General features: G+C 43.5%; 2 protein-coding genes across 2 annotated transcripts in view; one reads left to right on the forward strand and one right to left on the reverse strand.

The window, feature by feature from the left end:
- The first annotated feature begins 2,223 nt into the window (after positions 1-2,223).
- On the forward strand, positions 2,224-19,391 carry LOC120041049 (transcription factor Sp4-like). The gene is made up of 14 exons (XM_038986016.1): positions 2,224-2,750; positions 3,134-3,204; positions 4,632-4,709; positions 6,604-6,897; positions 7,117-7,289; positions 10,816-11,329; positions 11,477-11,551; positions 12,906-12,983; positions 13,069-13,149; positions 13,394-13,658; positions 14,840-15,038; positions 15,131-15,198; positions 16,588-16,719; positions 17,753-19,391. Exons 1-14 carry the CDS (start codon positions 2,744-2,746, stop codon positions 18,025-18,027), a joined length of 2,310 nt encoding a protein of 769 aa, XP_038841944.1. The 5' UTR covers positions 2,224-2,743; the 3' UTR covers positions 18,028-19,391.
- A 4,347-nt stretch (positions 19,392-23,738) lies between these two features.
- The window catches only part of LOC120041038 (integrin beta-8-like), a 31,671-nt gene continuing 29,304 nt past the window's right edge, over positions 23,739-26,105 (reverse strand). The window contains exon 16 of the mRNA XM_038986000.1: positions 23,739-24,787. Within this exon, the coding sequence (XP_038841928.1) occupies positions 24,662-24,787 (126 nt within the window). The 3' untranslated portion in view covers positions 23,739-24,661. The remainder of the gene's footprint in view (positions 24,788-26,105) is intronic.

The raw sequence follows: 26,105 nt of genomic DNA on the forward strand, positions 1-26,105 counted from the left end.
AAGTGATACAGTATATTTTGAAAACTTGATTGCTGACATGCAAAACATGTTGGGATTATATCAATAACGGACTAATGAAACAAATACCAAAGAATTGTTTTGGGTGGAATTTTCCAGGAAGTTGTGTTTTTTTTGTGTCTTACTTTCAGTTTTGTACGCTAGTTTCAAACACCTGAAAATATATTTTTGGTTATGGAAAATATTTCACAGTGGTTTAGATGGTACAATGATTCTCTACACTATATTTGCTTCTTTAGTCACAATAACCTAAAAATAGGCAATGCAACCAGGAAATGGCAGAGCTGTTTCTGAATAGTGCACCTTTTAATGGCTGTGGTAGCAGTTTGGGGTTTGTATAGATGGATAGATGTAATCCTTAATGGCTCTAGTAGCAGTTTGGGGTTTGTATATGTAACAGTATAGCTTCCGTCCCTCTCCTCGCCCCTACCTGGGCTCGAACCAGGGACCCTCTGCACACATCAACAACAGTCACCCACGAAGCATCGTTACCCATCGCTCCACAAAAGCTGTGGCCCTTGCAGAGCAAGGGGAACAACTACTTCAGGTCTCAGAGCGAGTGACTATACCCGATTGACACGCTATTAGCGCGCACCACCGCTAACTAGCTAGCCATTTCACATCAGTTACATATAGATGGATAGATGTAATCCTTAATGGCTCTAGTAGCAGTTTGGGACATCTAGCACAGGAGGTTGGTGACACCTTAACAGACTCGTGGTAATGACTGGAGCGGAATCGGGATTATCAAATACATGAAACGCATGGTTTCCAGGTGTTTTGATGCCATTCCTTTTTCTCTGTTCCAGCCATTATCATGAGCTGTCCTCCCCTCAGCAGCCTCCTGTGGCATCTAGATAGTTGGATGTAATCCTTGAGGGGTAGTGAAGAGCACATTCAAGGGGAACGGGGGGAGAATGTTGTTGTAGGGTAATGAGAGTGCACTAACAACCAGGTACATTCCCTGTGTTGGGTTTAAACTGAGTTGAATGTACGGGAGGGGTTTTTGTGTGTGTGTGTGTGTGTGTGACTTTTGGTAAATTCGTAGACACTGTTACACACCAGTTATAATGGCTGTTCCACAGATCGAGTGAGAGACAGACCGCTGTGAGTGAGACTGATCCTAATAAGGGAGAACTTATGATAAAGAAACAGAAAGAGATACTGATAAACAGACAGAGACCAAGACTGGCCCTTATGAGATGGGGAGAAATACGGACCTGTATAATAAAGGAGAGGAGGGAGAAAGACATCCTTATGATAGAGAGAGAGAGGGAGACAGAGACTGGCCCTTTATAAACTGAGGTGGAAACTGAGCTGCACTTCCTAACCTCCTGCCAAATGTATGACCATATTAGAGACACATATTTCCCTCAGATTACACAGACACACAAAGAATTTGAAAACAAATCCAATTTTGATAAACTCCCATATCTACTGGGTGAAATACCACAGTGTGCCATCACAGCAGCAAGATTTGTGACCTGTTGCCACAAGAAAAGGGCAACCAGTGAAGAACAAACACCATTGTAAATACAACCCATATTTATATTGATTTAATTCCCCTTTTAGCTATTCACACATCGTTATAACACCGTACATAGCCATTATATGACATTTGAAATGTCTATTCCTTTGAAACGTTTGTGTAATGTTTACTGTTAATTTTTTATTGTTTATTTCACTTTTATCTATTTCACTTTCTTTGGAAGTGTAAACATGTTTCCCATGCCAGTAAAGCCCTTGGAATTGAATTGAGAAGCTCTTATAAAGAAGAGAACGGAATAACCTGCACCAGCCCAACGCTGCTGTTCCCTCTAGATAGCACAGCCACAAATTCAAAATGGGCTATATTGTAAAAATGAATGAAAATAAAAAAATGTGCTTTTGCGTCTTACGGTTAGGGTTAGTCATACGGTTAACGGTGTGGTTAAAGTTAGGTTTAAAGTCTGATTTTAAGAAGAACAATTTTAGAAATAGGCGGGGTTTATGACTGTGTGGCTGTGTTAACTAGTGACGAGCCAACCCAGCTGACCGCAAAGCAGGCTGGAAGATGGAGTCCCCGCCGCCATAACACATTTTGAAGGCGAGGCTTCGCCAAATACAACTCCCATCTCAACCCTCGCAGACCGAGTATGCCATCCAATCTGAATATGTGGGAGGAGCACACCGCCCACAAAAATCCACAGATATCTATCTTGTCTCCAGATGCAATTATACAGTGCAACTATAAAGAATGGACATAAAATAGTGCTATTTATAAGGGGTGTTTTTGCATGAAGATCGTTGGAAAGGCTTGTTCTAGGCTACCTAGCGACAGAAACAGCAGCGGCAGAAAGAGAGGCGAGAGAGGGGTGTTGGGTAAATGAAAGTGGGTGGGCCTACCGCGAACACACACACTACCAACTTCGATCAGGATACATTTATGCAAACACTTGATTTTTTCCCGTTAATATAATTTACGCGCGACGGTCGTTAAAGTGTGTTTTCGGTTGGTTTTGAGGGGCGTCGGGCGCGGACAACGGACTCTTCCCTGTTATAAAGGGAGGTTTGATTGTTGCTCGAGCTTGGTACCGCCCTTCCTGGCGGTGGGTGGTTTCGGTGCTAACCGGAGCGACGCCACAGGCCCAGCGCGAGCCATTCGCGGAGAAAATAGGCCGTCCTTCCCCGGTGCTTCAGCCGGCCTTTCTCCCGTAGCCTCTCCTCTCCGGTTTATGAATGCGTTATGAGTGGTAGGTACCCTCCCCCTCTCTTGTCCGTCTCCACCCTCTCTCCCACTCTTTCTGCGCACGTAACCTGCCTGATATCCAGAATAACCCTTTGAGGAAATAGCGTTATCCTAAATAAGAGACAAGAGCCTACATGTTTCCATAACTGATCTGTTTCATTGTAATACAGTCTCTAATAAGGTTCCGATCACTGCATATGCCTTCAGGGCCAGGAGTTGAACCATATGATGCAACTACACTGTTATAAAACCACGTGCAGGGAAATAACGGCATCGTATATCCCTTCACTCACAGTGTTATTGATAAAGGTGATCGCTAATCACTCAGTCCTAGAGTGATAGTCTTTTGATTGTTGATCAAGTATTGTCTGATTTGATGGTTCTCAGATCAGAAGACTGAAGTGTCGGGATCAGAAGAAGGGAAACCAGGCAAGAAAGGCAAACGTTCTGGATCACAGGTAGACTGGACCCCGCCCCCAGACACGTACAAATCACTTCCGGGTTCTGTATAGAGGCCAAGTTCAGAGGATTGCACAATGTCTTTCAACACCAATAATGGACTTGTGTCTTTGCCTCAATGTCTATGAGATATGCATATTACTGTATAAGAGTGAATATGTATTTTATATTTTTCAGAGCATTTCCATAGCATGTGTTCTGACAGGGTTTGACTCTAGTGTTGATGTAGACTTCTGTTGCTTCTGTAAAAAAAAAAAAAACACTAGCTATCTCAACAGACAGATTTCTAAGTGTGCTGTGCATGTGTGTGACATTAAATATTTGCCCACGACCTAGTTCCTTTTCTCTGAGTGAGAGTGAGAGGGCGGAGAGAGAGGGAGGCTTCTCTTCCGCTGCTCTGAGAGAACAGAGAAATGTGTCTCTCACACCCACACTCACTTCCTGTAATACTACCCACTTCTATTGCTCTCTACTGTCTCTCTTTCACTTCTCTCTCTCTGTCTCTCTCAGTTCAATTTAATGGCTTTATTGGCATGGGAAACGTATGTTTACATTGCCAAAGCAAGTGAAATAGATAATAAACAAGTGTTTGTTCTTCACTGGTTGCCCTTTTCTTGTGGAAACAGGTCACAAATGTTGCTGCTGTGGTATTTCACCTAGTAGATATGGGAGTTTATCAAAATTGGATTGTTTTTTGAATTCTTTGTGGGTCTTTGTAATCTGAGGGAAATATGTGTCTCTAATATGGTCATACATTTGGCAGGAGGTTGGGAAGTGCAGCTCAGTTTCCATCTCATTTTGTGGGCAGTGTGGCACATAGCCTGTCTTCTCTTGAGAGCCAGGTCTACCTTTCTCAATAGCAAGGCTATGCTCTCTGAGTCTGTACATAGTCAAAACTTTCCTTAGGTTTGGGTCAGTCACAGTGGTCAGGTATTCTGCCATTGTGTACTCTCTGTTTAGGGCCAGAAAGCATTCAAGTTTGCTCAGTTTCTTTGGTTAATTCTTTGCAATGTGTCAAGTATTCTCTTTTTGTTTTCTCATGATTTGGTTGGGTCTAATTGTGTTGCTGTCCTGGGGCTCTGTGGGCTCTGTTTGTGCTTGTGAACAGAGCCCCAGGACCAGCTTGCTTAGGGGACTCTTCTCCAGGTTCATCTCTCTGTAGGTGATGGCTTTGTTATGGAAGGTTTGGAAATCTCTTCCTTGTAGGTCTTTGTAGATTTTTACAGCTATTTTCTGGATGTTGATCTCTCTCTCTCTGTCAATCTTTGTTTGTATGTTCTCTGTGTATGAATGTGCGTTCTATTTTTGAATTCCTCCTTATCTGTGTGTGTGTGTGTGTGTGTGTGTGTGTGTGTGTGTGTGTGTGTGTGTGTGTGTGTGTGTGTGTGTGTGTGTGTGTGTGTGTGTGTGTGTGTGTTCTCCCTAGGATTCCCAGACGTCTCCCCTAGCCCTGCTGGCTGCGACCTGCAGTAAGATAGGAGTTCAGGGAGGAGTGGAGGGACAGGTGGTTAAATGCATGATAATAATATTTGTATTGTATATGTACAGGGCCTTCAGAGAGTATTCATTCCCCTTGATTTATTCCACATTTTGTTGTGTTACAGCCTCACTTCAAAATGCATTTAATAGATTTGTTTTCTCACCCAATCTACACACAATACCCCATAATGACAAAGTGAAAACATGTTTTTAGAAATGTTTGCAAATGTATAGAAAATGAAATACAGAAATATCTCATTTACACTCCTGAGTCAATACATGTTAGAATCACCTTTGGCAGCAATTACAGCTGCAAGTCTTTCTAGGTTAGTCTCTAAGAGCTTTGCACACCTGGAGTGTGCAATATTTGCCCATTATTCTTCAAAACATTATTCAGGCTCTGTCAAATGCGGTGTTGATCATTGCTAGACAACCATTTTCACGTCTTGCCATATATTATCAGCAGATGTAAGTCAAAACTGTAACTCGGTCACTTAGGAACATTCACTGTTTTCTTGGTAAGCAAGTGTAGATTTGGCCTTGTGTTTTATGTTATTGTCCTGCTGAAAAGTTAATTAATCTCCCAGTGTCTGTTGGGAAGCAGACTGAACCAGGTTTTCCTCTAGGATTTGTCCTGTGCTTAGCTCCATTACATTCATTTCTTTATCCTGAAAAACTCCCCTGTCCTTAACGATTATAAGCATACCCATAACATGATGCAGCCACCAGTATGCTTGAAAATATGAAGAGTGGTACTCAGTAATGTGTGTGTTGGATTTGTCCCGAACATAACACTTTGTATTCATGACAAAAAGTTCATTGCTTTGCCGCATTTTTTGCAGTATTACTTTAGTGCAATGTTGCAAACAGGATGCATGTTTTGAAATATTTGTGCTCTGTACAGGTTTCCTTCTTCACTCTGTCAATTAGGTTAGTGTTGTGGAGTAACTACGATGTTGTTGATCCATCCTCAGTGTTCTACCACAGCCATTAAACTGTGTAACTGTTTTAAAGTCACATTTGGCCTCATGGTGAAATCCCTGAGCAGTTTCCTTCCTCTCCATGAACTGAGTTAGGAAGGACGCCTGTATCTTTGTAGTGACTGGGTGTATTGATACGCCATCCAGAGCTTAATTAATAACTTCACTAGGCTCAAAGAGATATTCAATGTCTACTTTATAAATGTATACCCATCTAGCAATAGGTGCCCTTCTTTGTGAAACATTGGAAAACCTCCCTGGTCTTTGTGGTCTAATCTGTGTTTGAAATTCACTGCTTGACTGAGGGACCTTACAGATAACTGTATGTGTGGGGTACAGAGATAAGGTAGTCATTCAAAAATCATGTTAAACACTATTATTGCACACAGACTGATACCATGCAACTAATGTGACCTATTAAGCAAATTTGTACTACTGAAGTTATTTAGTCTCGCCATAACAAAGAGGTTGAATACTTATTGACTCAAGACATTTAAGATTTTTTATGAATTTGTAAACATTTTGAAAAACAATTCCACTTTGACATTATGCGGTATTGTGACAAAAATCTGAATGGAATCCATTTTTAATTCCGTCTGTAACACAACAAAATATGGAAAAGGTCAAAGGGGCGTGAATACGTTCTAAAAGCTCTGTAGATGTTTGGTTTCTCCTATAACTGTACTTGTTGTACTTGTTGTTTGGCAATGTAAGTTCTGTAATAATAGTAACCTATAAAGGCTCTTACATGCTCACAAGTTCCAAGGCATTATACCTGCAGACGTTCAGTAAAGTGTCACTGTGTTGAAGGGGCTTCTGGCTGCAGGGTGGCCAGATACATCTAGACCTGGGAATCAGACTTAAGTTCCTACTTCAGTACGTTTGTTCAATGATGTTTTCTCATTCTTTTATTTATTGTTTATGTGTGTTTATTTGCAGGTGCAGGGTGGACAGTTCCAGGGTCATATAGTTGTAGACGCAGCGGGTAATCAGACTTTGGTTCAACAACAGTTGGAACTGGTTCCTGCCCAGTTCACTGGAAACGGCTGGCAGATCATCACTACAGCTCCCCAAATGGCCAAGGACACTGCCAATCATCCCGTCGCCGTGACGCTGGCCACCACTTCAGCCAATGACAGTGCTCCGGCAGGCCGTAAGATGAAGGCTGTGGGCGGGACTAACACCGTAGCAGCCAATCAGCAGGTGCAGCAGCAGCAGTTCCAGATCATCCAGGTGTGTGCGTAACAGTATAACATGTGCGCGTGTGTGAGTGTATAGAAGGGAATGTTGTCTGACTGGGAATTCTGGTCCTATAACTTATAGTAAATAATATTTTTCTTAGACATGTGTGGTGGATTACTATGTGTTGTACTATATCTCCGTTAGAGTTCAGAACATGGCCACCTAATGCCACTGTTTTTATGTCATGTTAATGTTTTGGTCCCTGTCCAGGTGCAAAACATGCCGTCGTCGGGGGGTGGGGTCCAATACCAGGTGATCCCCCACCTGCAGACGGCCGACGGCCAACAGATCCACATCAGCCCCCAGACTGCATCCCTGGGGGGCCAACAGATCCACATCAGCCCCCAGACCGCATCCCTGGGCGGGCAGCACATTCACATCAGGTGGGTGGCAGCTGGTCTAGTGCAGTGGTTCTCAAAACACTCCTCAGGGACCCCCAGATGTTTCACATGTATGTTGTAGCCCTGAACTAACTCAACCGATTCACCTTGTCAACTTACCTGATTCACCTTGTCAACTCACCTGATTCACCTGGTCAACTCAACCCGATTCACCTTGTCAACTCACCTGATTCACCTTGTCAACTCACCTGATTCACCTGGTCAACTCACCTGATTCACCTAGTCAAGGGCTTGATGATTAGTTGACCAGTTGAATCAGGTGAGCTAGCTGTGGAATAGTTCAAATACATGGAATGGCTGGGGGTCCCCGAGGAGAAGTTTGAAAAGCCCTGGTCTAGAGGTTAGAGAGGTGGTAGACAGGTGGTCTAGAGGTTAGAGAGGTGGTAGACAGACGGTCTAGAGGTTAGAGAGGTGGTAGACAGGTGGTCTAGAGGTTAGAGAGGTGGTAGACAGGTGGTCTAGAGGTTAGAGAGGTGGTAGACAGATGGTCTAGAGGTTAGAGAGGTGGTTTAGAGGTTAGAGAGGTGGTAGACAGACGGTCTAGAGGTTAGAGAGGTGGTAGACAGGCGGTCTAGAGGTTAGAGAGTTGGTAGACAGATCGTCTAGAGGTTAGCGAGGTGGTAGACAGATGGTCTAGAGGTTAGAGAGGTGGTAGACAGGTGGTCTAGAGATTAGACAGGTGGTAGACAGGTGGTCTAGAGGTTAGACAGGTGGTCTAGAGGTTAGAGAGGTGGTAGACAGATGGTCTAGAGGTTAGAGAGGTGGTAGACAGGCGGTCTAGAGGTTAGAGAGGTGGTAGACAGGTGGTCTAGAGGTTAGAGAGGTGGTAGACAGGCGGTCTAGAGGTTAGAGAGGTGGTAGACAGGCGGTCTAGAGGTTAGAGAGGTGGTAGACAGGTGGTCTAGAGGTTAGAGAGGTGGTTTATAGGTTAGAGAGGTGGTCTAGAGGTTAGAGAGGCGGTCTAGAGGTTAGAGAGGTGGTAGACAGGTGGTCTAGAGGTTAGACAGGTGGTAGACAGGTGGTCTAGAGGTAAGACAGGCACTTTGGGCCATAAAAAAAAAAAACATTTTTAGATGGAAACAGATAAAGTTATTCTATTCTATTCAGTCCGGCCCAGGGGGGTCTACCAGAGCAGGTCCAGCTGATTCACATCAGGTGGGTGGCAGCTGGTCTAGTGCAGTGGTTCTCAAAACACTCCTCAGGGACCCCTAGATGTTTCACATGTATGTTGTAGCCCTGAACTAACTCAACCGATTCACCTTGTCAACTCACCTGATTCACCTTGTCAACTCACCTGATTCACCTGGTCAACTCACCTGATTCACCTAGTCAAGGGCTTGATGATTAGTTGACCAGTTGAATCAGGTGAGCTAGCTGTGGAATAGTTCAAATACATGGAATGGCTGGGGGTCCCCGAGGAGAAGTTTGAAAAGCCCTGGTCTAGAGGTTAGAGAGGTGGTAGACAGGTGGTCTAGAGGTTAGAGAGGTGGTAGACAGATGGTCTAGAGGTTAGAGAGGTGGTAGACAGATGGTCTAGAGGTTAGAGAGGTGGTAGACAGGTGGTCTAGAGGTTAGAGAGGTGGTAGACAGGTGGTCTAGAGGTTAGAGAGGTGGTAGACAGACGGTCTAGAGGTTAGAGAGGTGGTAGACAGGTGTTCTAGAGGTTAGAGAGGTGGTTTAGAGGTTAGAGAGGTGGTCTAGAGGTTAGAGAGGTGGTAGACAGGTGGTCTAGAGGTTAGACAGGTGGTAGACAGGTGGTCTAGAGGTAAGACAGGCACTTTGGGCCATAAAAAAAAAAAACATTTTTAGATGGAACAGATAAAGTTATTCTATTCTATTCAGTCCGGCCCAGGGGGGTCTACCAGAGCAGGTCCAGCTGATTCACATCAGGTGGGTGGCAGCTGGTCTAGTGCAGTGGTTCTCAAAACACTCCTCAGGGACCCCTAGATGTTTCACATGTATGTTGTAGCCCTGAACTAACTCAACCGATTCACCTTGTCAACTCACCTGATTCACCTTGTCAACTCACCTGATTCACCTGGTCAACTCACCTGATTCACCTGGTCAACTCACCTGATTCACCTGGTCAACTCACCTGATTCACCTAGTCAAGGGCTTGATGATTAGTTGACCAGTTGAATCAGGTGAGCTAGCTATGGAATAGTTCAAATACATGGAATGGCTGGGGGTCCCCGAGGAGAAGTTTGAAAAGCCCTGGTCTAGAGGTTAGAGAGGTGGTAGACAGGTGGTCTAGAGGTTAGAGAGGTGGTAGACAGATGGTCTAGAGGTTAGAGAGGTGGTAGACAGATGGTCTAGAGGTTAGAGAGGTGGTAGACAGGTGGTCTAGAGGTTAGAGAGGTGGTAGACAGGTGGTCTAGAGGTTAGAGAGGTGGTAGACAGATGGTCTAGAGGTTAGAGAGGTGGTAGACAGGTGGTCTAGAGGTTAGACAGGTGGTCTAGAGATTAGAGAGGTGGTAGACAGGTGGTCTAGAGGTTAGAGAGGTGGTAGACAGGTGGTCTAGAGGTTAGAGAGGTGGTAGACAGGTGGTCTAGAGTTTAGAGAGGTGGTCTAGATGTTAGACAGGTGGTCTAGAGGTTAGACAGGTGGTCTAGAGGTTAGAGAGGCAGTCTAGAGGTTAGAGAGGCGGTCTAGAGGTTAGAGAGGTGGTAGACAGGCGGTCTAGAGGTTAGACAGGTGGTCTAGAGGTTAGAGAGGTGGTAGACAGGTGGTCTAGAGGTTAGAGAGGTGGTCTAGAGGTTAGAGAGGTGGTAGACAGGTGGTCTAGAGTTTAGAGAGGTGGTAGACAGGTGGTCTAGAGGTTAGAGAGGTGGTAGACAGATGGTCTAGAGGTTAGAGAGGTGGTAGACAGATGGTCTAGAGGTTAGAGAGGTGGTAGACAGGTGGTCTAGAGGTTAGAGAGGTGGTAGACAGGTGGTCTAGAGGTTAGAGAGGTGGTAGACAGATGGTCTAGAGGTTAGAGAGGTGGTAGACAGGTGGTCTAGAGGTTAGACAGGTGGTCTAGAGATTAGAGAGGTGGTAGACAGGTGGTCTAGAGGTTAGAGAGGTGGTAGACAGGTGGTCTAGAGGTTAGAGAGGTGGTAGACAGGTGGTCTAGAGTTTAGAGAGGTGGTCTAGATGTTAGACAGGTGGTCTAGAGGTTAGACAGGTGGTCTAGAGGTTAGAGAGGCAGTCTAGAGGTTAGAGAGGCGGTCTAGAGGTTAGAGAGGTGGTAGACAGGCGGTCTAGAGGTTAGACAGGTGGTCTAGAGGTTAGAGAGGTGGTAGACAGGTGGTCTAGAGGTTAGAGAGGTGGTCTAGAGGTTAGAGAGGTGGTAGACAGGTGGTCTAGAGTTTAGAGAGGTGGTAGACAGGTGGTCTAGAGGTTAGAGAGGTGGTAGACAGGTGGTCTAGAGATTAGAGAGGTGGTCTAGAGGTTAGACAGGCGCTTTGGGCCATAAAAAATAACATTTTTAGATGGAAACAGACACAGTTATTCTATTCTATTCAGTCCGGCCCAGGGGGGTCTACCAGAGCAGGTCCAGCTGATCCAGACCCAGAACCAATCCCAGACCCAGGCAATCCTACAGCCAGCCAATCAGCAAGCCATCACTAGTTCAGCCAATCAGACGTTGCAGCTTCGTTCCGCCCAGTCCTTCCCGTTGCAGATGCAGACCTTACAGGGCTCCCAGACCCAGGTCATGACTACAGTACCCATAAACATCGGCGGTATGACCCTCGCCCTGCCGGTCATGAATAATTTAGCGGGGAGCGGAGCCGTGCAGCTTGTCCAATCAGCCGATGGCAGCTTTACCGTAGCTAACGGCAACCAACTTGTGACGACAACTGCAGCGGCGGTGTCCGGGGCAGTTACTGTTACCGGGTCATCTTGTGGTACCATAACAACTGTTGCCGGGGGGGATGGAGCGTCGACAGACGGAACACAGCTGAGTTCTGTAGCCGGGTCGGACGGAGGTACGGCGAGAGACACACAGAACCAACCCAGCGACCAGGACTCTCAGATGGTATGTGTGTGTTTGTGTGACTAAACATCTGTGATGTAAAGGGATTTATTGATTGATTGTTTGGTTGATTAATGAATGTATTGATTGGTTGATTGATTGATTAATTAATGTATTGATTGGTTGTTTGGTTGGTTGCTTGATTGACAGGTCCAGAGTCAGGCCAACGGACTGCAGAGCCAATCAGATCCTCCAGGGACCATCCAGCAGGTCATCGTGGGACAGGTGGGTTCTACTCCTCTTATTTGACCTTTAAACTTCTATTCTACTCTATTTTACTATTTTCTACTCTACTCTATTCTACTCTACTCTATTCTATTCTGCTCTACTCTTTTTTACTCTATTCTACTCTATTCTATTCTACTCTATTTTACTCTTTTCTACTCTAGTCTACTCTTTTTTTTACTCTATTCTACTCTATTCTACTCTACTCTATTTTACTCTATTCTATTCTACTCTATTTTACTCTTTTCTACTCTAGTCTACTCTTTTTTTACTCTATTCTACTCTATTCTACTCTACTCTATTTTACTCTATTCTACTCTATTTTACTCTTTTCTACTCTATTCGACTCTACTCTTTTTTACTCTACTCTATTTTACTCTTTTCTACTCTATTTTACTATTTTCTACTCTATTCTACTCTACTCCTTTTTACTCTATTCTACTCTATTCTACTCCACTCTACTCTATTTTACTATTTTCTACTCTATTCTACTCTAGTCTTTTTTACTCTATTCTACTCTATTCTACTCTATTCTACTCTATTATACTCTACTATTTTCTACTCTATTCTACTCTACTCATTTTTACTCTATTCTACTCTATTCTACTCTATTTTACTCTTTTCTACTCTATTTTACTCTTTTCTACTCTATTCTACTCTACTTTTTTTTACTATATTCTACTCTATTTTACTCTTTTCTACTCTATTCTACTCTACTCTATTTTACTATTTTCTACTCTATTCTACTCTACTCCTTTTTACTCTATTCTACTCTATTCTACTCTACTCTATTTTACTCTACTCTATTCTACTCTACTCCTTTTTACTCTATTCTACTCTATTCTACTCTACTCTATTCTACTCTATTTTACTCTACTCTATTTTACTATTTTTTACTCTATTCTACTCTATTCTATTCTACTCTACTCTATTCTACTCTATTCTACTCTACTCTTTTTTACTCTATTCTACTCTATTTGACTATTTTCTACTCTATTCTACTCTACTCTATTCTACTCTACTCTATTTTACTCTTTTATACTCTATTCTACTCTACTCCTTTTTACTCTATTCTACTCTATTTTACTATTTTCTACTCTATTCTACTCTACTCTATTCTACTCTATTTAACTATTTTCTACTCTATTCTACTCTACTCCTTTTTACTCTATTCTACTCTATTCTATTCTACTCTACTCTTTTTTACTCTATTCTACTCTATTATATTCTACTCTACTATATTCTACTCACCTCTATTCTACTCTACTCTATTCTACTCTATTCTATTCAAGTATGATATGGGATTATACTATAATAAATTATATTCTAAGTAATTGTTATCATCATTGTCCAGATGGGCAACCAGTTGTTGCAGCAGATCCAGATCCAGCCACAGCAGATCACACAGGCCCAGATCCAGCCACAGAACCAGGTAATACACACACACACACACGCACACACACACACACACAGTGAATCCGCAGAAAGTGTGTAAACTCTGTGTTTGTTTTTACCAGTTCCAGGGCCAGCAGATTCAAACCTTTCAGTTAGGACCAGGTGGGACCCTACAGCCCATACAAGCCTTCCAGAACCAACAGGTAACTAGCCTGCTGCTCTCTCTTCTCTTTCCTTAACTACCTTTATCGTTTTGAGTTGCTTCATTCCCACTCCTTTGTACCTGGGGATTTGAGGGAGATTTTGGGGCAGTAAATTACGGACGAGATAAATAAATCTGAAGGCTTATTTTTCTTCTATGGTCAATGATTGTAATGTTTGTTGTATTGATTTGAATTGAATGTCTGAATGATTGATATCCTATTTGTATTCATTGATTTCCTCCAGGTTCTGATCCGGACCCCAACCCTCTCTCCTTCGGGTCAGATCACGTGGCAGACCCTGCAGCTCCCCGGGGGAATGTCTGTGCCCCAGCAGCTGACCCTGGCCCCTGTGGGCGGGGGGGGATTCATGCAGCTGGGGGGGGCTCCCCTGACGCTGAGCGCAGCCCAGATCAACCCTGGGTCGGGGGTGCAGACAGTCAGCATCGCCGGGCTGGGCACCACTGGGGTACAGATGCAGGGGTTACCCCTCACCATCACCGGACTACAGGGTAAAAACACAGAGAGAGACAGACAGACAGACAGACAGACAGACAGACAGACAGACAGACAGACAGACAGACAGACAGACAGACAGAGTAACAGATAGAGTAACAGATAGAGAGACAGACAGACAGGGTGTGTGTTGAGTGTTGTTCTTTATGGTCTGGGGGGGTTGGGAGCAGAGCTATAAAAAATGTTTGCCATTCTATTCCACTCTACTGTATTCTATTCCACTCTACTGTATTCCATTCCACTCTACTGTATTCTATTCAACTCTACTGTATTCCATTCCACTCTACTGCATTCCACCCTACTGTATTCCATTCCACCCTACTGTATTCCATTCCACTCTACTGCATTCCATTCCACTCTACTGTATTCCACCCTACTGTATTCCATTACACTCTACTGTATTCCTTTCCATTCTACTGTATTCCATTCCACTCTACTGTATTCCATTCTACTGTATTCCATTCCATCCTACTGTATTCCATTCCATCCTACTGTATTCCATTCCACTCTACTGTATTCCATTCTACTGTATTCCATTCCATCCTACTGTATTCCATTCCACTCTACTGTATTCCATTCCATCCTACTGTATTCCATTCCACTCTACTGTATTCCATTCCATCCTACTGTATTCCATTCCATCCTACTGTATTCCATTCCACTCTACTGCATTCCATTCCACCCTACTGTATTCCATTCCACTCTACTGTATTCCATTCCATCCTACTGTATTCCATTCCACTCTACTGCATTCCATTCCATCCTACTGTATTCCATTCCACTCTACTGTATTCCATTCCATCCTACTGTATTCCATTCCACTCTACTGCATTCCATTCTATCCTACTGTATTCCATTCCACTCTACTGCATTCCATTCCATCCTAATGTATTCCATTCCACTCTACTGCATTCCATTCCACCCTACTGTATTCCATTCCACTCTACTGCATTCCACTCTACTGTATTCCATTCCACTCTACTGCATTCCATTCCATCCTACTGTATTCCATTCCATTCTACTGTATTCCACTCTACTGCATTCCATTCCACTCTACTGCATTCCATTCCACTCTACTGTATTCCACCCTACTGTATTCCATTCCACTCTACTGTATTCCACCCTACTGTATTCCAATCCATTCTACTGTGTTCCACTCCACTCTACATTCCACCAGGTCAGCCGCAGGGTCAGGAGGGAGGAGTTAAGGTCGAGCCATCCCCGGTGACGGTAACCGCGGGTAACATGGCGGGGTCATCGCTTAGTCCAGACCAGATGGGTTCTGTACAGAGTTCATCAGACCAGGAAGGACCGCCCAGCAAGAGGCTTCGCAGGGTGGCGTGCTCCTGTCCTAACTGTAGGGCCGGAGAGGGGAGGTACATGTGTACGCACCCACACACACACTCAAACACACACTCTCACTCTCTGTCTCTGACTGTGTGTGTGTGTGTGTGTGTGTGTGTTGCAGGACCATTGGAGACCCATCTAAGAAGAAGCAGCATGTGTGTCACATGGAGGGCTGTGGAAAGGTCTACGGTAAGACCTGTCTATACTGTGGAAAGGTCTACGGTAAGACCAGTCTATACTGTGGAAAGGTCTACGGTAAGACCAGTCTATACTGTGGACAGGTCTACGGTAAGACCAGTCTATACTGTGGAAAGGTTTACGGTAAGACCAGTCTACTGTGGAAAGGTCTACGGTAAGACCAGTCTATACTGTGGACAGGTCTACGGTAAGACCAGTCTATACTGTGGAAAGGTTTACGGTAAGACCAGTCTATACTGTGGAAAGGTCTACGGTAAGACCAGTCTATACTGTGGAAAGGTCTACGGTAAGACCAGTCTATACTGTGGAAAGGTCTACGGTAAGACCAGTCTATACTATATAGATTTACCAGTCTATACTGTAGAAAATATAGATTTACCAGTCTATACTGTAGAAAATATAGATTTACCAGTCTATACTGTAGAAAATAGAGGTTTACCAGGCTATACTGTAGAAAATAGAGGTTTACCAGGCTATACTGTAGAAAATAGAGGTTTACCAGTCTAAACTGTAGAAAATAGAGGTTTACCAGTCTATACTGTAGAAAATATAGATTTACCAGTCTATACTGTAGAAAATAGAGATTTACCAGTCTATACGGTAGAAAATATAGGTTTACCAGGCTATACTGTAGAAAATATAGATTTACCAGTCTATACTGTAGAAAATATAGGTTTACCAGTCTATACTGTAGAAAATATAGGTTTACCAGGCTATACTGTAGAAAATATAGATTTACCAGTCTATACTGTAGAAAATATAGGTTTACCAGTCTAAACTGTAGAAAATAGAGATTTACCAGTCTATACTGTAGAAAATAGAGATTTACCAGTCTATACTGTAGAAAATATAGGTTTACCAGTCTATACTGTAGAAAATATAGATTTACCAGTCTAAACTGTAGAAATATAGGTTTACCAGGCTATACTGTAGAAATATAGATTTACCAGTCTATACTGTAGAAAATATAGATTTACCAGTCTAAACTGTAGAAAATAGAGGTTTACCAGTCTATACTGTAGAAATATAGATTTACCAGTCTATACTGTAGAAAATATAGATTTACCAGGCTATACTGTAGAAAATATAGATTTACCAGTCTAAACTGTAGAAATATAGGTTTACCAGTCTATACTGTAGAAAATATAGATTTATCAGTCTAAACTGTAGATAATATAGATTTACCAGTCTATACTGTAGAAAATATAGATTTATCAGTCTATACTGTAGAAAATATAGATTTATCAGTCTAAACTGTAGAAAATATAGATTTACCAGTCTAAACTGTAGAAAATATAGATTTATCAGTCTAAACTGTAGAAAATATAGATTTACCAGTCTATGAAGAAAACTTATGTGTCTTAATATTTTATCTATCAGGTAAGACCAGCCACCTGAGAGCTCACCTCCGCTGGCACACAGGAGAAAGACCCTTCGTCTGTAACTGGATCTTCTGTGGCAAGAGGTTCACACGCTCGGACGAACTGCAGAGACACAGACGGACACACACAGGTACACACACAGATGTGTCCAATGTTCCCTCTACATTTTTTCCGGCATTAAACAAATGTCAGGTCTGCTGAGCACAAACTTGAACGTTGTGAAAAATTCTGTACAACTTTTGGTGAGAGGTTGAACACTGAGGCTGTACCCGCTTTAAGTTACAGTAATAACAGGGATCAAGTAGGCTACTGTGGCTATTTGATCATAATGTAGATCTACCAGAGTGGCCTACCATCCCAAACAATGGAGAAAATGCATCCCATAACATATATACACTGCTCAAAAAAAAAAAAAACGGTGTATATCTATTTATATCTATATATTTGTATTTTCCCCCTTTTCTTCTCCCCAATTACGATCTTGTCTCATCGCTGCAACTCCCCAAGGGATGCTCTTAACCTGGAATGCACACATTTTGTGTTCTTGTAGGAAGCAACCCCTCCCTTATTGTTGACTAGAAATGAACTATAATTGGACTTTAACTCACTAACTAGCACAGGATATGAACAAATGTGCATCCTTGGCTACAGGCAGCTTTGATTTCAAAACAAGCGCATTTAATCGCGACCACTCATGCTGTAAACACAGTCAAGTTCAAAGTGAATGGCACAGATCCATATATGGCAATGGTATATTTGCATATAGGGATACTGCAGCTCTGATTGGTTATGGCGCACTGCTGTGTCGAGTACGTGCCTGAGTCGTGCCTGTCAATGCAATAGAATCCTACTCCGGTACGTTCTGCCTATAAGAAAATCCCCTGCATAGTACGTTTTTATACTAAGTCTTGCATAGTTCGTTTTTATACTAAGTCTTGCATAGTTTGTTTTTATCCGTATGTTGCGTTGAAAGTGGCTAATTTGCTCAATTCCCACAGTAGGGTGAAATGTTGATGGTGTTATTAACTAAAGGGGAAAACTAGAAAGTTGAGTGATGTTCAATCTCATGCTTATCTGCGCGGGCTGATATTTCTTCTGAGCGGCAGTCCCGGGAGCTGAGACTATGTTGTTCTTAATCAGATATCTCTCTCCCCATCCTCCAGGAGAGAAGAGGTTTGAGTGTCCAGAGTGCAGTAAGCGTTTCATGCGTAGCGACCATCTCTCCAAACACATCAAAACCCACCTGAACAAGAAGGGCGGGGCTTCTCTCGCCATCATCACCACCGACGACATGGAAAATTCTAACCAGGGCTTAGGCTCCTCCCCTCGCATCGTAACTGTGGCGACACTCTCCCAGGACTCCGCCCCCGCCACGCCAACAGCCTCCTCGCCGAATCAAATGGAGGGAGAAGAGGAGGAAGAGGAGGAGTTTGAGTAGTGACCAGTGACCACTTCCTGTGAAAGGAAGAAGCAGGGAGGGCTGACTTCCAGGTTGGTCTCCATGGTTACGCCGTGGCTGTGGAGGTCAGGTGGTAGATTATTTTTTATTATTATTTATTTGTTTTTTAAACAGACTCAAAGAGAAGACAAATATGATAGACTGAAAATGACAAACAGACAGAGAAATCTGAATCTAAACTAATAATTGAGTCCAACAACAGACTAAAGGTGTGAATTTGTAGAATGGTGTTTATAACAGAACAGAGGTCAGGAGAAAAGGCATTTCTGAACTCGCACTCTATCCCCTATATAGTGCACTACTTTTGACCAGAGCCTTCTGAGTAGGTATGTAGGGAAGAGAGTGTCATTTTGGATAGGTTTATTAGACTAGCACAAAACAGTTGTAAAACATCAAGAAGAGACATTGGATGTGTCCCAAATGGCTAGGGTGCCATTTGGAACGCAACAATCTCTATGCACAAAGATGTTCTGTAACTATGGTGATGAGGATGATGATGAAACATGATATGTGGCGTGGTCTAGACTGTTGACAGACAGGTGAGAGGAGCCGGGGTGTGTGTGTGTGTGGGTGTGTGTGTGTGTGTGTGTGTGTGTGTGTGTGTGTGTGTGTGTGTGTGTGTGTGTGTGCGTGTGTGTCTCACTGTACCTCGTTTCAACAGGACTATAGTTCTAGTAAAGAAGATCTGATAAGCAGAAGAAAGACAACACAAGGAGGAATAGACTTCTAAAGGGCAGAAAAAAGCAGATTTATAAATGATGCATTCCTATAAAGAAACGCTTGGCATTTTAAATATTTGTTTCTATAAAACTACCAATCGAGCTTTCTTTCTCCAACAGGCTGTTTACTGAAAGCAATACTATAAGACAATCCTAGTGAAACCATGTTTACATTAAAGACAGGAAACGGAAAGGTTTCTTTTGGTATGAAACAGCCAGTCAGCTCACAGCGTTCGAGGTATACTGACATCATCATACACAGCGGGGTGACTTCCTGCTTGATGATGTCATATAGCTGAGTGCACCTTTTAAGATGTAGCTCTGCCAGGGTTGGTGGGTGGGTAGGACAGTGTCAGTAAGCAGCGCTAATGTCAAAACACCGTCCCCCCCCCCCCCCCCCCAGACACTCAGAGCAGCAGATATTGTCTATCATATCCCGTTAAGAATACAGCAGTAATGTGACTCAATCATCGGACCTTAATACATGTTAATACAGATCAATGTCTGAGATAAATGAGATACTTTTGGTAATCTAGTGTATGTGGACACCTGCTCGTCGAACATCTCGTTCCAAAATCATGGGCATTAATATAGAGTTGGTCCCCCCCTTTGCTGCTATAACAGCCTCCACTCCTCTGGGAAGGCTTTCCACTAGATGTTGGAACATTGCTGCAGGGACTTGCTTCCATCCATCCACAAGAGCATTGGTGAGGTCGGGCACTGATTTTGGGCGATTAGGCCCTGGCTCACAGTCGGTGTTCCAAAGGTGTTCGATGGGGTTGAGGTCAGGGCTCTGTGCAGGGCAGTCAAGTTGGTGGTGCCGTTCTGTGAGTTTGTGTGGCCTACCACGTTGCCGCTGAGCCGTTGTTTCTCCTAGACGTTTCCACTTCACAATAGCAGCACTTACAGTTGACCGTGGCAGCTCTAGCAGGGCAGACATTTGACAAACTGACTTGTTGGAGAGGTGGCATTCTATGACGGTGTCACGTTGAAAGTCAGCGAGCTCTTCAGTAAGGCCATTCTGCTGCCAACGTTTGTCTATGGGAGATTGCATGGCTGTGTGCTCGATTTTATACACCTGTCAGCAACGGGTGTGGCTGAAATAGCCGAATCCACCAATTTGAATGGGTGTCCACATACTTTTGTATATATAGTGTATATATTAGTCCTATTTCAAGTAATTTGAGATATTCCATTAACAGTAATAGAGTTCCAGTGTGATTTGACGTTGGCGCTGCTTCCTCTGCATTGTGAAGGTAGAGCCCCCTGTGTGTGAGTCCTGGTACTACAATGCCTTAACACAAGCAGTACATACCCCCCCCCCCCCCCCCCCCCATGCTCACTTCTGCTTTCTGTGTGATGGACAAAGAGAGGATGCAGGAAGACAAGTGGTGATGGAGGGGAAAGAAGGGGTTGTGGGAAGTGGCTATTCTATTTACTTTTTGTTATGACATGTTTCTGGTGATGTTGGTCTATGTTAATGTCGGTGCGTACACTTTTTGTTCTCTATTTCTTTTGGGGGGGGGCCTTTTATTTTCTTAAACCCCCCCCCCCCCCCCCCCCCCCCCCCCAGTATGTTCTAACACAGATGATTACTGTGTACAGCTAATTTATTATTCACCCTATGTTAATATCTGCCTTTTGATGGAGTGTATTGTAAGTAGACCTACGCATTGATCAGAGTGTGCTGCATGCTGTGTGTTTTAGTGCTGTTTTCTCTTTTTTATTTATTTTAAAACTTATTTTTCTACGTCCAACTGCTCCCCGTCATTTCTACTACTTTCTCGCGCCATAATATGTTTAGAAAAAATATTAAAGTTTAAAAAATAAATCATGAAATGGTTTATATACCAAACAGATGTGGATGTTTTGGGTAATATTTTGTGTGACAACCAGTTTTCTTTAATATTTTCTAGTGACATCTCATTTGTATAATGTTTTTCTAAGCCGTTGGTGGATCTCGATGCTGGCCTCCGAGGCTGCAGGTTCTTCACTGTTGATATTCTAGTGATATTGTATTGACATTTTTCAATCAACTTTGTACAAAACATGTTATGTGACTGGGATTAAAGTAGTGAAAAGAGAACAAAAATTACTTTGCTTGCATAACATTTAAAATAAAGTGATTAAAATCAGTATCAACCTGTCTCTCACTCCTGTGTGTGTGTGTTTGTGTGTGTGTGTGTGTGTGTGTGTGTGTGTGTGGTGTGTGTGTGTGTGTGTGTGTGTGTGTGTGTGTGTGTGTGTGTGTGTGTGTGTGTGTGTGTGTGTGTGTGTGTGTGTGTGTGTGTGTGTGTGTGTGTGTGTGTGTGTGTGTGTGTGGTCTGTTGGGACATGTAGTGACACCGACCTCTTGCTATGGAGTTGCTCAGATAACACTTGAAAATAAAAAGGGACTCTCTTCCCTCCCTTCCCTATCTCCCTGCCTTCCCTATCTCCCTGCCTTCCCTATCTCCCTGCCTTCCCTATCTCCCTCCCTTCCCTATCTCCCTGCCTTCCCTATCTCCCTCCCTTCCCTATCTCCCTGCCTTCCCTATCTCCCTGCCTTCCCTATCTCCCTCCCTTCCCTATCTCCCTCCCTTTCCTATCTCCCTGCCTTCCCTATCTCCCCTCCCTTCCCTATCTCCCTGCCTTCCCTATCTCCCTCCCTTCCCTATCTCCCTGCCTTCCCTATCTCCCTCCCTTCCCTATCTCCCTGCCTTCCCTATCTCCCTCCCTTCCCTATCTCCCTCCCTTTCCTATCTCCCTGCCTTCCCTATCTCCCTTCCCTATCTCCCCTCCCTTCCCTATCTCCCTCCCTTCCCTATCTCCCTCCCTTCCCTATCTCCCCTCCCTTCCCTATCTCCCTCCCTTCCCTATCTCCCTTCCCTATCTTCCCTCCCTTCCCTATCTCCCTTCATGTCACCTATGTTTTGTGTGCATGTACTGACATGTATGTGTAACTGATAGATGCAAACACACACACACTACACGTTAATGTTTTTAAATGTATGTAAATTGTACATTATTTTGTCTGTAATGTCTTTTCCGTTATGTGTCGGCCCCCAGTAAGTCTAGCTGTCACCATTGGCGTCGGCTAATAGGGATCCTAATAAAAATCGAATGAAATAAAATCTCAGTTGTGTTATGAATGTGGCAGTAGTGAAGTCTAGTCTAAGCGCGTGACGATAGTCACGGAGACTTGTATTTTCAAATTGTCCTCTACACACACACACACACCTGCGGTGCCCTAGAAACATGTTGGCTGGTGTGTACTCTGTAATTACCTCGGAAGCCCAACCTCCTCTGTACAGCCCCTCTGGGGGGTTGCTAGGCAACGACAGCAGGCCAGAGGCGTGGCTGGTTGTGTGTGTGTGTGTGTGTGTGTGTGTGTGTGTGTGTGTGTGTGTGTGTGTGTGTGTGTGTGTGTGTGTGTGTGTGTGTGTGTGTGTGTGTGTGTGTGTGGAGGTTGATTGGAGAGGAAGAAACCACACAAACTATATAGGAATAGAAAAGACCAAACATTTTCCTGTTTCATTCCTGTGCATCAACTTTATCTTGTAAAATATTACAGTACACCTGGGTGGTACAAAACATTAGGAACACCTTCCTAATATTGAGTTGCCCTCAGAACAGCCTCAATTCATTGAGGCATGGACTCTACAAGGTGTTGAAAGCGTTCCACAGGGATGCTGGCCCATGTTGACTCCAAAGCTTCCCACAGTTGTATCAAGTTGGCTGGATGTCCTTTGGGTGGTGGACCATTCTTGATATATACAGGAAACTGTTGAGCGTGAAAAACCCAGCAGCATTGCAGTTCTTGACACACTCAAACCGGTGCGCCTGGCACCTGGCACATACCCTGTTCAACGGCACTTAAATATGTAGTCATGCCCATTCACCCTCTGAATGATACACATACACAATCAATGTCTCAATTGTCTCAAGGCTTAAAGATCCTTCTTTAACCTGTCTCCTCCCCTTCATCTACACACATTGAAGTGGATTTAACAAGTGACGTCAATAAGGGAACATAGACTGACTAGGTGAAAGCTATGTCATGGAAAGAGCAGGTGTTCTTAATGTTTGTGTATTTCACTAATGAATTCAATCACTGGATAGTCACTAACCTATAATGATGAATTTCCTAACGAGCCAAATAACACACCTGAGGTTATAAAGAATCAGAATGGTGTCACACATGTCAGTAGAAATCTAACACGTTTAATCATGTTACAGGAACTCTTAATCACATGACTTTACATAAAATATACAGAAAAGTGCTGTTATTATACAAACACAATGCCCAGTGAGCAGGCTGAGTTCAAATAGGTTCACTTTAGACTTAAGAGTTTGAACTTTCGGGAGTATTGCTACGGTTCCATTTTACTGGACAAAGACGGTGATGTCACTCACGCAGAAATGATCGACATGACGTAACAATTTTGTCAACACAACTTAAGTACTGCTTATGAATGAGGGTTATGAACGTGTAACAAAGTCCTTATATAGGTACCCTTCATTGTCTTCCCGACAGATGCGTTGCCATGAACTACGCAGTGCAGACGGGAGTAGTCAAGCTACCAGTCTTTGAAAGTGTTTGACATAATGTGACTTCCAGTTAGAGAGATGAATGTTATTATTACAGATTCATTTAACAGAGCTACAGTCCTGTAATATTATAGCCATACGAAAATACAACAAAAAACCCACAAAAAACAACAATTGGAAATAAATCTTAATAAATAATAATAAAGTTCTAGAGTAAATAAATTATCATCTTACATTGTAAACATCAGACATCAGATGTGACATCTGACATCAGACACATCAGACATCAGATGTGACATCTGACATCAGACACATCAGACATCAGATGTGACATCTGACATCAGACACATCAGACATCAGATGTGACATCTGACATCAGACACATCAGACATCAGATGTGACATCTGACATCAGACACATCAGACATCAGATGTGACATCTGACATCAGACACATCAGACATCAGATGTGACATCAGACATCAGATGTGGAGAAAAACAGAAAACCTAAACAATGTATTATTAATTATCCTTCATAGTTCTGGAATTCATGCAGATAGAAATGGAACGTTCAGGAGCCAATCATGAACCTTCCCACTACAGGAGCCAATCAGGAGCCTTCCCAGTGGTTCAGGAGCCAATCAGCAGTCACCCCATAGTTCAGGTGTTAATCAGCTCCTCCCTAATAGTTCAGGAGTCAATTCATTCTCAGTAGTCTGACGCAACACTATGATGCTAGTACAAATCTCAAATCTCTTCTCCACAACAAGTAATAATGCCTATTTAATAAACTAATGCTTGCTTCAAATATTAAAACTAGATGCATTCTGTACAGTAACAACCATTGGAGGCTACCTGTCCTCTAAAAACTCCAGTTATGTCAGGCACACAAACACACACACACACACACACACAAAATAAAGTGTGTGAGGGCCACCATTCATTCACTCATCCATCTGTCCATACATTCTGCTGTGTGTCATTCCACCACCGACCACTAGGTGGGAGGCTAACACAGGACACCTAGGTTGAGCAGTGATGAGAGAGATCCAATAAATTAGTAACCCTGTAGTGTTCACTGTGATAAAAGCATACTTAGTATTGATAAATACATCAATGATCGATGTACCTTTCAAAGGCTGCCAGTCCATAAAGCCACAAAAAAAAGGACTCTTATTTGGGGTGTTGCCCAGTCCAGTTTTGAAGTGGACTCAAAAAGGTTACTGTACTCACTGTAATTTAACTGTTAAAGGATTTCATATTTCAGAGTCAGTATTCTATAAGCAGTAGAACATTAGACATGCTGCTTCTCTGTACCGGTCAGCACCGGCCCACTTCAACCTCTGAACTTCAACCCCAGACAACTTCACTGCCAGGGTTCACCCATAGGCATCTTGGGAATGGTGATATACAGCTCCATTGGCTGGTCCAGGGGGCAGTTCCTCCAGTAGGATGTGGTCTTCTCATTGGTGGTTGGGATGTATGACTGGTCCTAATGATACAACACGCACAGGTAGTCAGAAACACACACACATGTCTATGTTCTATTTGTATTTATTATGGATCCCCATTAGTTCCTGCCAAGGCAGCAGCTACTCTTCCTGGGGTTTATTATGGATCCCCATTAGTTCCTGCCAAGGCAGCAGCTACTCTTCCTGGGGTTTATTATGGATCCCCATTAGTTCCTGCCAAGGCAGCAGCTACTCTTCCTGGGGTTTAATATGCATCCCCATTAGTTCCTGCCAAGGCAGCAGCTACCCCTCCTGGGGTTTATTATGGATCCCCATTAGTTCCTGCCGAGGCAGCAGCTACTCTTCCTGGTGTTTATTATGGATCCCCATTAGTTCCTGCCAAGGCAGCAGCTACTCTTCCTGGGGTTTATTATGGATCCCCATTAGTTCCTGCCAAGGCAGCAGCTACTCTTCCTGGGGTTTATTATGGATCCCCATTAGTTCCTGCCAAGGCAGCAGCTACTCTTCCTGGGGTTTATTATGGATCCCCATTAGTTCCTGCCAGGGCAGCAGCTACTCTTCCTGGGGTTTATTATGGATCCCCATTAGTTCCTGCCAAGGCAGCAGCTACTCTTCCTGGGGTTTATTATGGATCCCCATTAGTTCCTGCCAGGGCAGCAGAGAACACCCTCTGTGTTCTGTTAGACAGGTAAGTCTTTATCCACAATATAGCAGGGGGTGTAAAGCCATAACACATACGTTCCTGTATGTATCCTAAGCAGGGGTACTCAAATATTATGTGAGAAGGTCCTGTCACACAAATGTCCTAGGTGGCAATGGTCCAGATGGATATTGTCATTTATCGGCATAGTTAGCCAGCCTGCCAGCTTAGTGGAGTCTGCCACTAGCACAGTCAGTGTAGTCAGCTCAGCTATCCCCATTGAGACTGTGTCTGTGCCTCGACCTAGGTTGGGCAAAACTAAACATGGCGGTGTTCGCCTTAGCAATCTCACTGGAAAAAAGACCTCCATTCCTGCCATTATTGAAAGAGATTGTGATACCTCACATCTCAAAATAGGGCTACTTAATGTTAGATCCCTCACTTCTAAGGCAGTTATAGTCAATGAACTAATCAATGATCATAATCTTGATGTGATTGGACTGACTGAAACTTGGCTCAAGTCTAATGAATTTACTGTGTTAAATGAAGCCTCTCCTCCTGGTTAAACTGGTGACCATATCCCCCGCGCATCCCGCAAAGGCGGAAGTGTTGCTCACATTTACGACAGCAAATGTCAATTTACAAAAAAAAGACTGTTTTCGTCTTTTGAGCTTCTAGTCCTGTAATCTATGCAACCT

This window comes from Salvelinus namaycush, unplaced genomic scaffold (genome assembly GCF_016432855.1).
Source record: "Salvelinus namaycush isolate Seneca unplaced genomic scaffold, SaNama_1.0 Scaffold40, whole genome shotgun sequence".
Classification (NCBI taxonomy): Eukaryota; Metazoa; Chordata; class Actinopteri; order Salmoniformes; family Salmonidae; genus Salvelinus; species Salvelinus namaycush.